At 39.5% G+C, this 16,554-nt stretch overlaps 1 protein-coding gene across 1 annotated transcript in view; it reads left to right on the forward strand.

Annotated features, from left to right (window-relative positions):
- Positions 1 to 2,896: 2,896 nt before the first annotated feature.
- CDCA7L (cell division cycle associated 7 like) overlaps positions 2,897 to 16,554 on the forward strand; it is a 29,996-nt gene continuing 16,338 nt past the window's right edge. Inside the window, exons 1-2 of the mRNA XM_060782105.2 lie at positions 2,897 to 3,009; positions 12,562 to 12,699. Of these exons, the coding sequence (XP_060638088.2) occupies positions 12,562 to 12,699 (138 nt within the window). The 5' untranslated portion in view covers positions 2,897 to 3,009. The remainder of the gene's footprint in view (positions 3,010 to 12,561; positions 12,700 to 16,554) is intronic.

Here is a 16,554-nt window from a genome sequence, read left to right on the forward strand (position 1 = left end):
ATTTGTGCATGAAACAAAGTTTGTGTGCACTGAACCATCATATATCAAAGGTGTCACTATCTGTGCCAACCATGTGGACAGTTTTGGTGTATTTTCAATTTCACAGTTGTGGATACATGAAGATCTCATAATGCATTCTAGAAACATGCTTTTATGAAAATTAAAAAAAAATCTCACACATAATGAGCTGTCTGTAAACCTTGAGATAAAACAAACCCGAACAATTGATGAGAAGTGTGATTGCAAATCATATGGCCGTTAAAATATTAAAGGCTGAGAAAACAAAGGACCAAAGATGGAAAGTGAATAGTTGCTGCTTCAAGACAGGTGAAGGTATAAGTAAAATTTAAGATTAATTTAAATTTAATGCAACTATATCTTATAAGATGATGATTATACTGCATTGCAAAAAAGATTCAATCGTGGTTTTTTTCTTTTAAAAAAAACTTACGAGAGGATTTGGAGAGCAGAAAAAAGAGGATTACAGTTCTTCTCAGCAGCAAGTAATCCTTTTAAGGTAGGTATGTCAGTACTCATTGAGAACTGTGGGAAAGTGCTGGCTACTTAAAATGTTTGACAGATTGAGGAAAATGTAATGGCAGGAAGCTGAGATTAAAAATCTTATTATTACAGTGGACCCCCAATTCAGTTAAGGTCCCAATTTTTAAAAAAAAATGAGCTGAGCTTTAGTTTAATATTTCTGATATAGTGTTAAAAATTACTAGGAAAGCAGTATGCATAGTACTTATTCAATGAAGCACATTTACTCCCAGAGAGTGCCCTTATGCTACAATTATATTTTCCTACAATGGACAGATTTGGTCTGCTTTCATATCTGCTAATAGTGTCTTCATGTAGACATTTATTCTGCTCAGAAAACAGCAGTTCAAAAGTGCTTCAGCCCAATTATAGGGTGTATCATAAGTCTCAAGCAGAATTATGGTTATGAATTTCACTGCCTGGTTGAAATTCAAAGGGAGGGGCTGAGCAATCATCAGAAATACTCTCATAGGATGATGAGCAAAGTCAAAGGCTACTCCAGAACCAATAGTTATAAAATATAACCAATGTCAGGTTTCAAGTTGCCGATGAAGAGCACCTAAGGTCTAGCTGTAACGTTATGTCTGAAATGCTGATAAGAGCCTTTTGAGAAGGTAATAATAACACAAAGACAACCAAAGCATTGGGAAAAAAGACTTTGAAGTAATTCAAAAGAGGATTTTTGTCAGTTGCAGAAATTCAGTAAATGCATGGGAAATCCATGGCAGTAAATGGAGAGGTGTTTGTGATACAGCTGGGGCGGTTACAGTTAAATTAATTCCAATAAAATGAAAAAGTCTGCTTCTCTGTTACATAAAGGCAAAAGAAAGGCATTCTAAGCAGCATACATTAAAAAAGGAAACACCAGAGAAAGAATGATCGCATATTAAAAATAAAGGAATTACTGTACAAAAGTATAAAGTTTTGAAAGAAGACAGACCGCAGCAAAGAAGAGGGAGTGGCAAAGCATATAAAACAGCCCTGGGTTTTATACATTTCTTAAGGGAATTTGACAGTGCTCATGTCTTGCACATTTGTATTATAATTCCATTTAATTTATCACAGGGCATTCTATCACAATCATTTGGTTCATGCTCATGGACAGCTATTTAGCTGCATTGAATGGCTCCACCATAATGTTAAAGAGCAGGACAAGCACCAACAGAAAGGCACCTTGAGAACACAAAAGGCTCTTATTTCACAAGGAACTTCTGAGAATTTGCTTACCACCATTATTGCTTTTCTCTTTTGTTTTTTCCAACAAAGCTTACCGTAAATCACACCTGTATGTTTCAACTTTATGGTGTTGCAATGCAAACCGTTATTGATTTTTGTTGTTGTGTTAGGAGTAACTTGAGAAACTGCAAGTTGCTTCTGGTGTGAGAGAATTGGCCACCTGCAAGTTCTGCAGATGATGCCAGACTGTAGCTACCTGCAAGAACGTTGCCCAGGGGACGCCCGAATGTTTTGACCATCCTTGTGGGAGGCTTCCCTCATGTCTCCGCATGAGGAGCTGGAGCTGATAGAGGGAGCTCATCCGCGCTCTCCCCGGATTTGAACCTGCGACCTGTCAGACTTCAGTCCTGTCAGCACAGGGGTTTAACCCATCGCGCCATTGGGAGCTCCTCGTTATTGAAATGACTCAGTGTTAATATTTGTGCACAACCCTTTAACCCTAAGAAAGAATGGAGGAAATCATGAAGTTCTGCAGATGATGCCAGACTGTAGCTACCAACAATTCCTTACCACTGGCAATGGTACCCAGGATTGCTGGGACTTGCAGCTGTATTTGATTATTTATTTACACCAGTGTTTCTCAACCTGGGCGTCGGGAACCCTGGAGGGAGCTAGATGTGAATGTTTCAACTGACCACCTAGATTAGCATTTAATGGCTTGGAAGTGCCTGGGGGGAATCTTTCGTTGGGAGTGATTTGATGTGCCTGATTGTTTACTCTCTGTTGTTTTGCTGTCAATCAGCAATCAAGGTGGTCAGTTGAAACATTCACACTTAGCTGCAGCAATCAGAAGTCCTTTGTCCCACCTTGGTCATTCCACAGATATATAAACCCATTTTCCTATTTCCAACAGCCCTCACTACCTCTGAGGATGCTTGGCATAGATGCAGGCAAAACGTCAGGAGAAAATGCCTCCAGAACATGGCCATATAGCCCAGAAAAACCAACAACAACCCAGTGATTCCGGTCATGAAAGCCTTCGACAATCCACTATCCCTTTTGCAGGACTTTCCCTTGCGTTGCCTTTCCTCTCGCCGCCTGAAGGTGGCGCTGGACCGGCCCGCTTGCTCGCCTTGGCCTGCGCACTCGGAGTGACGCATGCGCGCTCCGGCCGGGGCTCCTCCTGCTTCTCCGCCTCTTCCGCCCCCTCTCGCCACGCTCTCCGCGTCCGGCGGCAAGGAAGCGCTCGTTTGAATTTGGGATCACGCGGTTTGCGCGGAAAAGAAGGCAAAGGTGGGCTTGATCCGGGCTTTTCCGGGGTTTGGGGTCCAGGAAGGCCAAGGAGGGCTTTCTGCCATAGGGACAAAAAAGTTTCTTCTTGTTGGAAAAAGTTGGGTGATTTGGATTTGGCACAAAAGCTGTTTGGAGGGAAGGCGCCTTGCCTTGCCTTGGGTCTTTCTTAGGCGAGGGAGGCTCAGAGGCGGGTTTGGCAGTGCTCTCCTCTGAAATGTAGCCTTGGTGGGCTCCCCTCCAAGCCCTAACCAGGGCTGACCCTGCTTAGCACCCAGCATCAGACTGGGATCTGGTGCCTTTAGGGTCCTTAGGCCTATTGCAAAGTGACAATAATATTCCTCTGAAATATAATTATATATTATATATTACATGTAATATCACTAATAATATTGCAGTATAGTAGAATATAATAATATAGAATACTAATATTGTGCTATGCTAATAATTATAATATATTGTATGTTCAAACAATATTGATATAATATTATAATACAATATAATACTAGTAATAATACAATATAATAATATAATAATGTGTTTTATATTATATGTAGTATTAATATTGTAGTAGAGTGGTATTGTGCAATATTTATTTATTTATTTATTTGAACTTATATGTGTTAACCTATAAAGCCCTAAACGACTCCGGCCCTGTTTACCTCTCCGAACGTATTCTCCCCTATGAACCATCAAGATTACTAAGATCGTCTGGAGAGGCCCTGCTCTCGGTCCCACCGGCCTCGCAAGCGCATCTGGTGGGGACGAGGGACAGGGCCTTCTCAGTGGTGGCCCCTCGACTCTGGAACTCTCTCCCACCGGAGATCAGAACCGCCCCTTCTATCCTGACATTCAGGAAGAAGGTGAAGATGTGGTTATGGAGACAGGCATTCGATGAGTGAGCCAATACCCTGAGATATGGATGGAGGATGATGAACATCGAATTTAGTGGGACGACTGACCATTGTATTTATTGAATGTAATTGCTGTTTTGCTGTTCTAATGTTTTAATGTTTTATTGCAATATGAAGTGTGATGTTTTATTGACTGTATGTATATTATGGTTGGAAACCGGTCTAAGTCCCTCATATATAATACTAATATTGTGCTGTGCTAATAATAATATATTGTATGTACATATAATACTGATCATAATGTAATACAATATCATACTAGTAATACTACAATATAATATAATAATATATTTTATATTACACATACTAATATTGTGCTATGCTAATAATTATAATATATTGTATCTACATATAATATTGATCATAATATTGGGTTGTTGTAGGTTTTTTTGGGCTATATCGCCATATTCTAGAGGCATTTCTCCTGATGTTTTGCCTGCATCTATGGCAAGCATCCTCAGAGGTAGATGCAGGCGAAACGTCAAGAGAAATGACTCTAGAACATGGCGATATAGCCCGAAAAAACCTACAACAACCCAGTGATTCCGACCATGAAAGCCTTCGACAGTAGATCATAATATTGTAATACAATATAATACTAGTAATACTATAATATAATATATGTAGTATTATATGTAGTATTAATAATATGACAGTACAGTGGTATAGTAAAATATAGTAATATATATTACTAATATTTTACTATGCTAATAATTATATTTTATGTACATATAATATTGATCATAATATTGTAATACAATTTAATACTAATAATAACTATATATGCTATATTACATGTAGTGTTACTAATAATATGACAGTAGGTGTATAGTACAATATAGTAATATGTAATACTACTATTGTGCTATGGTAATAATATAATATATTGTTTGTACATATAACTTGTAAGCCCTTTGGGGTGAGAAGGGTGGTATATAAATGTTGTAAATAAATAAATGTTGCTTATGGCATTCATTGGTGGTTTCCCATCCAAGTACTATCCAGGACTGACCCTGCTTAGCATCCAGGATCAGACAGGATCTGGTGCCTTCAGGGTATTTATTTAGTCCTGAACCAAGGAAACTATCACTAGCTTCTAGGGAAAGCTCGAGAGATTTTAGACTTCAGGAGGTGGGGCCAACAAAGAAACAAACAAAAGAATGTGCTTTCGAAATGATTTTCCAGAGGGCAGTTCTGGCAGAGAATTCCTTGCAAAAGTAAGATTGCAGTTGTTTAAGAGTGAAAGAAGCCCGGCCTCCTCTGTGTTTGAGGCCTCCCTGTCTTTTTGTTTTTGGGCTGCAGTGAGTTTTCTGGGCTGCATTGCCATGTTCCAGAAGCATTCTCTCCTGATGTTTCACCCACATCTATGGCAGGCATCCTCAGGTTGTGAGATTTGTTGGAGACTAGGCAAGTGATGTTTATATATCCGTGGAATAATGTCCAGGGTGGGAGAAAGAACTCTTTGTCTGTTTGAGGCAAGTGTGAATGTTGCAGTTGATGCAGTTTGAAGCCTTGCAGCTTCAAAGCCTGGCTACTTCCTGCCAAAATGGGAATTCCAGACAAGAAACAATCAGGGCCAGCTAATCACCTCCCAACAAAGGATTCCCCCCAGGCAGGAAGTGAGAAATCTACCCCTTGGAAGGGAAATTCATTCCTGAAAAGGTTTTTATGGGGAAATGGTCTCCACTGAAGCTTGTATCACCAATCCTTGATTCCACAACAAGCCATTTTTTTTTCAAAAATTGAAAACACTTAAAAATGTACCTGTTTTGACTTACATACAAATTCAACTTAAGAGCAAACCTACAGAACCTACCTGGTTTGCAACTTGGGGACTGCCTATTCAGAAGAGTCTTGTGGCACTTTACAGATTTCTATGGAATGCAACATAGCTGACATTTAAGATATTCTCAAGACTCTTCAGTAACTTTGGTGCAAAATACTAACACTGGGAACCTTAGAAGAGATCTGACATTAAAATAAGAACGGTATTGGTATTGTATTTCTGCTCTTATCTGTGATCTTGCGTTTCTAAGGGTCCTTGTACATTATAGAATTATTACAGTTTGACACTACTTCAACTGCTGTGGCTCAAAGCTAGGGAATTATAACATGGGAGTTGTAGTTTTACAAGCTTTAACTTTCTCCGCCCAACTCCCAGGAATCCATTGCATTGGGCCTAAAAACATGGATTTTTAAGCAGATCGTTGACCTTGAGTAGGCTGAAATGGGCCCATATGAAGTTGACATTTTGGCATTTCATTTGTGATTTGAAGGCAGCTAGTTTTAACTACAGATGGTCTGTGCTTTAAACTGTGTTTTTATTTTATTTGATGTGTTAATAGTGGTTGCTTTTATAAATTATCTGATACTGTTTTTATACTAATGTACTGCTTATGTTATACACAACATCTGTAGTGCCTTGTAAGCTGCCCCGAGTCCCTTTTGAGAAATGGTGGCAGGATATAAATAAAGATAATAATAATTATTATTAAAGTGGAGTCAAACTGCATTAATTCTCCAGTGTAGATACACCCTAAGAGTGGGGCTGGAGAAGTAGCAGTGCAGAGACTCATATCTTCTCTTGTAGTGGGCTGTTGGGGCATTTGAAGAAGGCTTGGCAAGTTTAGCCCAAATCCCGGGACAATCTCAGCTTTCCTTCCAGCTCTAAACTCGGGTCTAGAGAAGACTGTCTGGGACTTAGTCCCCATCTGAACTGACAATTTAATGTAGTTTCAATCTAGCTTCCATCTGTGGTGGCCGGACAACAAGCTCAAATAAAAGCACACAAAAGAAAGCCCTTAATATGCACCAGTGCTTTGTGGTTGGTGCTATCACTATCCGGATCTTAAACTGTATCCAGGTAATCTCTAGGTAATCGTTTGCACTTTCTTCAGTACCGGTTTGAAACTGCATTAAATGGTTAGAGTAGATGACTTCTTATTTTGGTGCTGTGGGCACGGGAAGTGTCATAAGGACATTTGGACTCAACCTTCATTTCCCGAAGAGGGAGGATAGGATTTGGTTTTGGCAGTGGGTAGCTGGAGCTGGTGTGTTGTATTAGTTTAAGTTTTGGATTATAAGTCTGGAGACCAAGGTTTGAACAGCCCTGAGAAAGTCACACACACTCAGCCTCAGAAAACCCTGTGTTGGGTTTGTGTTAGGATCACCATTAAGTCAGAAATGCTTGAAGGGACCATCTGGAGGTGCAGCAGAGATGAGATCTGAGATGTTCTTAGTTCGTAGTGAAATACTCACATGTCCCCACTAAAACTTGGTGAACATACATCTTTGAATGGCAGTTGTCAAAATCCCTCAGCCAGTGTGGCTCTTGATCTGGGGTGTCACTCATTTTCACCAGGGTCACATCGGCCTTATGGTTGGTTGCACAGGGCCGACTGTTGAATCCATGGATGGAGAATCTGTGGATATAGAGCGCCAACTATAGTATTTTTATTTAGTGGTCGGTGCTTTTTAGTTTTTATTCAATTTAGGTCTCTAGATGCTATTGTACGATAGCTCCTGCTACTTTTGATTATGCAGTCAGCTAATGATGGGGATGATGGAATTGCATCCCAATAGTACTTGTGGGTCTGAGGTTGGGGAAAGGTTAAATGACATTTTAAAGTCAGGCATCATGCCCTCAAGCCTTGTATCTAAATTCATATCCCACTATCCTGATGGAAACAATTGCAACCTTGCAAAGGTTACTGTATCACAACTCCCATCAGCTCTATTCATAATGTCCAATGATGAGCAATGCAGGAGTTGTAGTCCAGGATCTGGAAGGTTACATAAAATTACATGGTCGGCTACATTTGGCCCACGGGCCTGCAGTTTGACCCAAATCAGTTTAGATCATACTGATTTGGGAAGTTAAAATCACAAAAGTTTCTAAGTGTTGGTGCCAACCCAACAGATGAATGCTATTGTATAGCCAAGCTGTTCTACCCAGGTGTTGAATTGTTTTTTTGTTTTCCCACTATTGAATTTCGAGGCTTTTAAAACAAATCAGGTAGCCATTATGTCAAGGGTGTACAGTAGTTATCTGCTAAATTACCCCTATACAAAACATACTTTTTTTGGAGCTAGATGTGAAAATAAGAGTACCAGTGGCAAGAAACCAGCTTCCTTTGTGGCTTGATGCACCACCAGGGTATTCAATGCACTACCCAATTGACTGTGTCCACCTTAAGCAAATAGAGTGTATTGTAAAATTAAGGCATTTCGCCATATGGGAACTCCCGAATGTTTTAATAAGTCTCTTGAAAATTAATGCAGATGGGGGGAGGTCCAAAAGAAAAGCCTTTTGAAGATTCTGCAGCGTTACTTTATTCCGACTCCCTTAACATCTATACACAGAAATAAAAAGGTACTTTATTTTAAAAGTCTTCATTAATAAATGGTAATTATAGCCCCATAATGACTCCTAGTGTAGATGCAGAAGAAGAAATTAGGCATACTATAGTCACAGCAGTCGCTAGCTTAGCTGTACAATAGGGCAAGAACTAATGCACTGGCTCCTCAAAGCCAGTTATTCATAGCAACAAGACTTCACAGTCCTTCATATGCATTTGCATTCTGCCATGAACATTTGTAGTACTCGGTTTTTAACTCCTCTTGTAAAATGAAGTATAGAACTGTGGGACTATAAACTTTATATGAGATGGTTGGGGGAGAAGCCATGGCTCCGTGGATGTGATAGGCCCCAAGTTGAATCTTTTTATTGGTCCCATTTTATAGATCTTTTAACTTTGGTGTGTTTTAATTGACTTTTAAATGCATTATAGTAGTGGTTCTCAACCTTCCTCGTGCCTTGACCCTTTCTCATATTGTGTTGACCCCCAAGCATAAAATTATTTTTGTTGCTACTTTATAACTGTAATTTTGCTCCTGTTATGAATCGTAATGTAAATATCTGACATTCAGGATGTTTTTCACTGGATCAAATTTGGCACAAATACCCAATACACCCAAATTTGAATATTGGTGGGGTTGAGGGGAGGATTGATTTTATCATTTGGAAGTTGTAGTTGTTGGGATTTATAGTCAACCTACAATCAAAGAATTGATTCAAATTTGGCACACAGAACTCCCATGACCAAGATAAAATAATGGAAAGGTTTGGTGGGCATTGATCTTGAATTTTGGAGTTGTAGTTCACCTACATCCAGAGAATACTGTGGACTCAAACAGTGATGGATTTGGACCAAACTTGGCACAAATACTCAATATGCCCAAATGTGAACACTGGTGGAGTTTGGGGGAAATAGATCTTTACATTTGGGAGTGGTAGTTGCTGGGATTTATAGTTAACCTATAATCAAAGAGCACTCTGAACCCAGTCCACAATGGATCTGCACCAAACTTGGCATACTACCTACATGGCCAACATTGAATACTGGTAGGGTTGGGAGGCTGTTTTTTAATTCTGCGAGTTGTAGTTCACCAACATCAAAGGAAGAGAAGGACAGGCAGAAATATCTTCAGCCTTCTCTGACAAAAGGGTTCCTAAGACCATCAGGAATATGTGTTTTCTGATGGTCTTTGGCGACCCCTCTGAAACCCCCCTTGCAACCCCCTCCAGCAGTCCTGACCCCTAGGTTGAGAAACAGTGCATTATAGAATTTTAATTTTATGTTGTGTGTTACATGTTTTAGCTGTTTTTGGAAGCCACCTTGAGTCCCCATCCGGGAGAAAAGCAACATGTACAAACAGTCCTCAAGATAGGTTCTGTTGGTTTGTTCTTAAGTTTAATTTGTTTAAAGTGTAACACCAACCAAAAATATATACTTCTTAGCTTTTTGCTTTCTGTCCCTGTGATAATTGGATTTTGAAAAATCTGTCTTATTGTGGAAACAAAGATTGGTTACAAAGCTTCAGTGGAGACACCTTTTCCCCAAGTTAACTCTTTCAGAAGGGCATTTCCCTTCCAAGGGGTGGATTTTTCTCACTTTCTGTAGTCTCACTCCTATTTTTAACAATCAGTCATTTGTAAGTCGGATGTTTGTAACTCAGGGACTGCCTGTACATTAAATAAATAAATGAAACATCCCTGGCATCTCCAGGTAAGTTTAGGTAAGACCACTCTTTTGAAACTCTAAGATGTGTGTGTGTGTGTAAACTTTCAGCATTTTAACTGTGATAATAGAATTTAAGAATCCTTTGGAAATCAGCAATACGTTGCAGTATTGATAGCCTGAAGCACTCATTTCTTTAAACGTATGTGTTTGTGAGAGAGGGCGGGTGCTTTATGTGCTATGCTATTTTGACTTGGTTGCAAAAATCAGAGTAATCCCTTCTTGGCCTATCTATAGTTGAATTTCAACATATAGACGGAGCAGCAATAGATGAGACATTTTAAATATCCAAGAATGTATAACTTGGCCACAGTGTGGAACATTCCTTGATAATGAGTTTGTATTTTGTATAAGCATGCCGAAACCTGAAAATAGCTACTTCTTTCTAGTTGTCTGTTTACAAACTTCAGTAATTTGTTCAGAAAAATGTTATGGCGTATTTAGAAATGAGACCTGAATTGAAATATTGGAAGTGTGGAGTGGTGCTACTCCAAGAGGACAAGATCAGAATTCAAAATGACCTTAACAGATTAGAGAGCTGGGCCAAAACTAACCAAATCAATTTCAACAAGTACAAATGTAAGGTACTACACTTAGACAGAACAAATGAAATGCAAAGATACAGAATGGGTGATGTTTGACTTGACAACAGTCCGTGTGAGAAAGATATTGGAATCTTTGTGGACAACAAGTTGAACATGAGCCAACAGTGTGATGCAGCAGCTAAAAAAGCGAATGAGAGATTTTGGGCTGCATCAAAAGGAGTGTAGTGTCTAGATTGAGGGATGTCATAGTGCCTTTGCATTCTGCATTTGGTTAGACCTCACCTGGAATAATTTGTCCAATTCTGGGCACCACTGTTCAAAAGAGATACTGACAAACTGGAAGGTGTCCAGAGGATGGTGACTAAAATGATGAAAGGTCTGGAGACTATGCCCTGTGGGGAGCATCTTAAAGAGCTGGGTAGATGTTGGGTGTATGCATTTGTATACACCCAACATTTGACCTACGCAGATGGGCTAGTTAAATATTTTAGAAGAGACTAACAGTTATGGACTTGTTTTCAAGACTCTATGGTATGAACAATCGCTACCTGAAATTATCATAGAGTTGCTTTGGAGGACCTGGAAAATGCTAGGGTTCACTGCTATTCACAGTTGCCTATTTCCACAGTTTAGGAATGTGTCCCCACTAATATGAGAGTTGTAGTGTATGAATATTTATAGTGAAATTGCATTTTTAAAAGTTGGTTGTTAAACTAAGGATCTCCAAACCAATTTTCCCCTACATATATAACAGTGGTTCCCAACCTTTTTTTGACCAGGGACCACTCTCCAACATTAGAAGCAAAAGGGTTACAAATACGTTTTGGTCAAGTTTAGATTTGGTTTAGTTATCTTCTTGCCCACAAAAAAAGTATTTATTAAGCCTTGGCACTATAAGAGGGTTTTGCAAGATCAGTCACACTCATTGCAACGGTGTAGTAATGGTGAAAACGTGGACCATATTTTAGTTCTTGTGGACCACTGGTGATCCATGGACCACAGATTGGGAACTACTGATATATCAACATCATCTTTATTTATATCCCACCCTATCTTCCAATATGAGAGTTAGAGATTTTCCCAGAATCTTTCCTTTCCTCCAAAGGGTAGATTTGAAAGGAGTGATAGAGACACTACAGCTTCAGTACCCAAGATGTTACTCACATTTAGTAGCCATTAGATGAAAGACCTTGAATGATCTGTCAGTTTAACCCAGCTCTTTAGCTGTTAGAAAGGAACCTTGTCCCGACTCTCTACAACAGTGGTTCTCAACCTGGGGTCCCCAGATGTTTTTGGCCTACAATTCCCAAAAATCCCAGCTAGTTTACCAGCTGTTAGGATTTCTGGGAGTTGAAGGCCAAAAACATCTGGGGACCCTAGGTTGAGAACCACTGCTCTACAATCTATCCTTTCGAACCTTATGACTGGATCAAGGAGTAGTTTTGATCCAGCTATAAAGTTGGAGAGAATGGGTTGTAGATTATACTAAATGTGAGTCACATCCTGGGCACCAAGGCCATTGTGTCTCTGATACTCCTTTCAGGTGGAACTGACGCATGTCAACTCAGCATACAACACAGGATCAACTCAGCGTAAAGTTGGGTTCTTTAAGGGCACCAGAGCCTGGCACTCTTCTTGTCATGGGGATGGGGTTTGAGTGAGATTAAATGTCAGCCCCTACATATTACAGAATCATTGAATCATAAGAGTTGAAAGAGATCATTTGGGCCATCTAGTCAAACCCCTTGCAATGCAGGAAAAGCATAATTTGAGAAATGATGGGCAGATCTGCTAGCTTCTAGATTCTTGAGATCCTCAGGGGCAGGTTTCAAGCTAAGCTGTGTTGTCCCATTTCATCATGAGCACTCTTATATATATTCTTTGTATGTACTTTATCTGTGTAAGGAATTTGAATGGTGATTGAATAGCATGCCTGTATTCTCATGAGATGATCTGTAAAATGATTACTGCTGTGGCTGACTTCATGTTCTATTTCTCTTAATGAACTGGAAACAGATGCTCAAGTTGGCTGATGTATTTAATGCCCCAAGTGACGATGAAGACTTTTTTGGTTTTGGACCTGATGTTCCCATGGAAACAGGATCTCCGAAGGACAGCTATGAGAGTTTTGATTCACTGGAGTCAAGGAAAATGGTAAATAAATCCTCTTATAGCTTGTGAACCGTAAAGAAAACTTCCTGTGAACATGAAACAGTTCATTGCTCATATGCATTTATTGTGGCCAAAAATGAAATCTGGTTACATTTTCCTTCCAGAATCCTTTTCCAAATATTAAACAGGAGTGCATTTTCTCTTTTTTCATTAATGATTTTAGTGGAAGATTTTTAGAGTTCTTTTCGCAGAGTTCAGCAAAAAAAAAAAGTGCTGAAAGGTGGTGACTTTAGAAGTAAAACTTAAAATTTCAGATCTGATAGATCTAAATCTCTTGTGAGTTTCTTAAAGGGTTTTGACAAATTGACTGTGATAGCCTAATACAGACATTGACATGACTTCTGCTGCTACATTTTTCGAGAGAAGGTATAGCAGTAATGCAGAGGTGTGTTACACCTGGTAACTGAAAATTAAACAGCAAAGATAAATTTAGGTTTATTCCCAGCATTGAATAGGAGTTTCATTTATTTTAGAGTTAAGTTCCTTTAAAGGTATATTTTCTTTAAAGTCTGCTTGATAACCCACCATCAAGAGTGCAGTATGTAAGCCAAGGCAAAAGTAAGCCCTTTTCTATTCATCAGTGCTTAATTGCATGTAGATTTGCGTAGGATGTGATTTTACTGGTTCTCATGCAGCATAATACTGTCACAATAACTATCTTAGAAACTCATCCCATAAGCTGGGGGAAATTGGGGGAAAGAAGAGGGAAATGTCTTATTCCGTTCCCTCCTGTCGAAGTCTGTCTACTGGGATGAGCAGTTATCCCATGTCCTTTCTGTGTTGAGGTCAGTCTTTCTCCTGTATTCCCCTGTTTGGAGTCAGTTGGCACCAAACTCCTAAAAACACATTCTGGGTTCTGGAAATGCTGTTTACATCATGTGATGGCCTTTGTGGGACTCTGTTTCTGAAGAGCATGGAAACAGAGCCCAGAATGCGTGGGATGAGGCCCTCAAATTTTGGGCATGTTGTTGAATCCCATGTTGTTTAACCTCCTTGGATTCACAATTGAAGTTTTTCAACACTTCACAGATACCTTTTTATGGGAATGCATAGTCACTATTACTACTACTACTACTACTACTACTACTACTACTACTACAGTATGACATAGGAAACGAGATCTATATGCTGGATTTCGTATCACAAAATCACAAGTCGAACACTTCCCAAGCGTCTAGGACTGTGTGATATGTTTTCGAATGATGCATGCAGATCCAAGTAAGGTGGCCTTTTGCAGTTGACAGATCGTGATTTTGTCGATGTTTATTGTTTCCAAATGCCGGCTGAGATCTTTTGGCACGGCACCCAGTGTGCCAATGACCACTGGGACCAGCTGTACTGGTTTATGCCTTTGCAGTTCGATTTTGAAGTCTTGATAGCAGCTGAGGGTTTCCTGTTGTTTTTCCTCAATGTGACTGTCACCCGGTATGGCGACATCAATAATCCAGACTTTTTTTCTGGTGTATTGTGTTCCAAAACTTTGTCAGTCTGGATTCGAAAGTCCCACAGTATTTTTGCATGTTCATTTTCCACGACCTTTGTGGGTTTTGGATCCCACCAGTTCTTTACTGCTGGCAGGTGGTGATTTATTATTATTATTATTATTATTATTATTATTATTATTACCAGTATTTGTATTCCACCCTTCTCTACCCCGAAGGGGACTCAGGGCAGTTCACAGTGTTGGCAACAATTCAATGGCATCGATAAAAACCAGTATAAAACATCAAAATTGACCCTCCCGTGATAAAACATTGAATATTATTAAACACATCACATAAAATAACATTACATATCACACAAAGACATAGCCATTGTTGCCTTGAGTACTGCCTTCAGATTCTATTCCATGGGCAGAAGTTGAGTTATTTCAGAGTGGGCATCTGAAGTGGATCCCAATATCCAAAAGGCCCAATTCTACTAGATAATGCTCACAGATAGGATTAAGTGATTCACCTTTACTGCCATGGATTGTCTCTATAAAACCAAATTCAGTTCCAGTTGCTGAGCAGCAGCATGCTTGGATGCGATGGCCATAGGAGTTGTTGGCCTGATGGAGGCCTTGGATGTGAGGAGGCATGTTGTAACTGCACACCTTGCCTCTGTGACATTCCAGATTTGTTTAGATTGCTGTTATCCTGACTTTATTGCATTGCTGGCTAAGGCTGATGTGTATAACAACAGCTGGAAAGTTACAGTTGCCCATCCTTGCCTTATTTTGCCAATTCTAGGATCTGGTTTTTTGTGTCAGCCTTGTGAAAACCAACCCAATTTACCCCATGAACATGAAGCTTTGCCAGACTACAAATTACCTAAAGAATAGAAAACATGTTTTAGGGGATGGATTGAATTTCAGAGCTGCATGCCATTGGTGTGCAGGAGCAAAGGGGCGGGACCCAAAATATTTTAGTGTCAGATTCCCAGAAATATCTCTAAGGGCAGTTAGTTTTCCACCTTTGTTTGGAAAAATACCATCAAACTGACTGGCAAGGAAAGCCAGTACGTAGACATGATATATCTTTCATTCTGTCAGACAGAAATGTAATGTTTCTTTTGTGTATGTGTCTGTTCTGCAACCAGCTGTACTGAAAAGAAAAAAAAAAAATTTTTACCAAGAAAGCCCTCCAATTATCTTTAATAATTCTTAGGATTTTTTTTAAAAAATGTATTTGAATGATTCCCCCTTCTGCTCCCATAGAAGTTTTTTTTTCTACCTATTGTATCTCATTCTCACTTACATTACCTCTATATAATAGAGTGTATAATTAAATTTGGGGAAGGGAGGACAGGGAAAGGGGGGATAACAATACTTAGTGAATTGCAGTTGTATGAAGGTCATGTTAAGTCTTGCATGAGAAGTTGAAGCAGCAGAGAGGGGAAAAGACAAACATACTCCATTGTAGAACTGGGATTCTGCAAAGATGCATGTTTTGTACATGTACGTGTGGTTTCCTCTCTGCCTTGCCCTGTTCCTTTTCTTTTGAGGTAGAAAGATTGACAGGTGCTTTGAATTATTTCATTTCTTTTATAGACTTTTCTCTGTAATTTCAGGAAGTACACTGCGACACTGTGTATCTAATAAAATGAAAACTCTTGAAATACTTGGGAAGCAGGAAATACATTACAACTTTATGGTTACATATCAATACAAAGAAACTAGGGAATTGCTTGCATTCTCTCAGTTTTATGTGCAGTGAGATTTTAAGACTGTTTAAATACTATATCTCCAATTTTGTCAGCAATGTCAATGGAAGCAGGAGCGAAAAGGCTGTAGACACAGGAGACATGAAAGAATTAAGGCATTGGAAAACTAGGCTGCTTCAACTTTTAGGAATCATATACCTATTGTGGGGAGATAGCATAGGAAACTTTCTATAAATGTCTTTATGGTTAGCTTTTGATCATGTTCGAGCCCCCGGTGGCGCAGTGGGTTAAACCGCTGAGCTGCTGAACTTGCTTATGGAAAGGTCGCCGATTCAAATCCAGAGAGTGGGGTGAGCTCCCACTGTTAGCCCCAGCTTCTGCTAACTTAGCAGTTCAAAAACATGCAAATGTGAGTAGATCAATAGGAACATTATCCTCGCATCTCTGCCTTGTGAATTTTGCACTTTCCCTTAGCTCTTTCTAGGAATTTGCACAAACACAGAGCCCTCTGAACTCAGCACTTTTATTGTTGTGTATGGTACTGTTTTTATGATGTTATGTTTTATTGTGATATATTTTTGTTTGGTTTTGTTTTGATGCTATGTTATTGTGTTATGTTTTTAACTTTGTGCTCCCTGGGCTTGTCCCTTTGTAAGCCGCCCCGAATCCTTTAGGGGAGATGGAGGCAGGGTA

This window comes from Anolis sagrei, chromosome 6 (assembly GCF_037176765.1).
Source record: "Anolis sagrei isolate rAnoSag1 chromosome 6, rAnoSag1.mat, whole genome shotgun sequence".
Lineage (NCBI taxonomy): Eukaryota > Metazoa > Chordata > Lepidosauria > Squamata > Dactyloidae > Anolis > Anolis sagrei.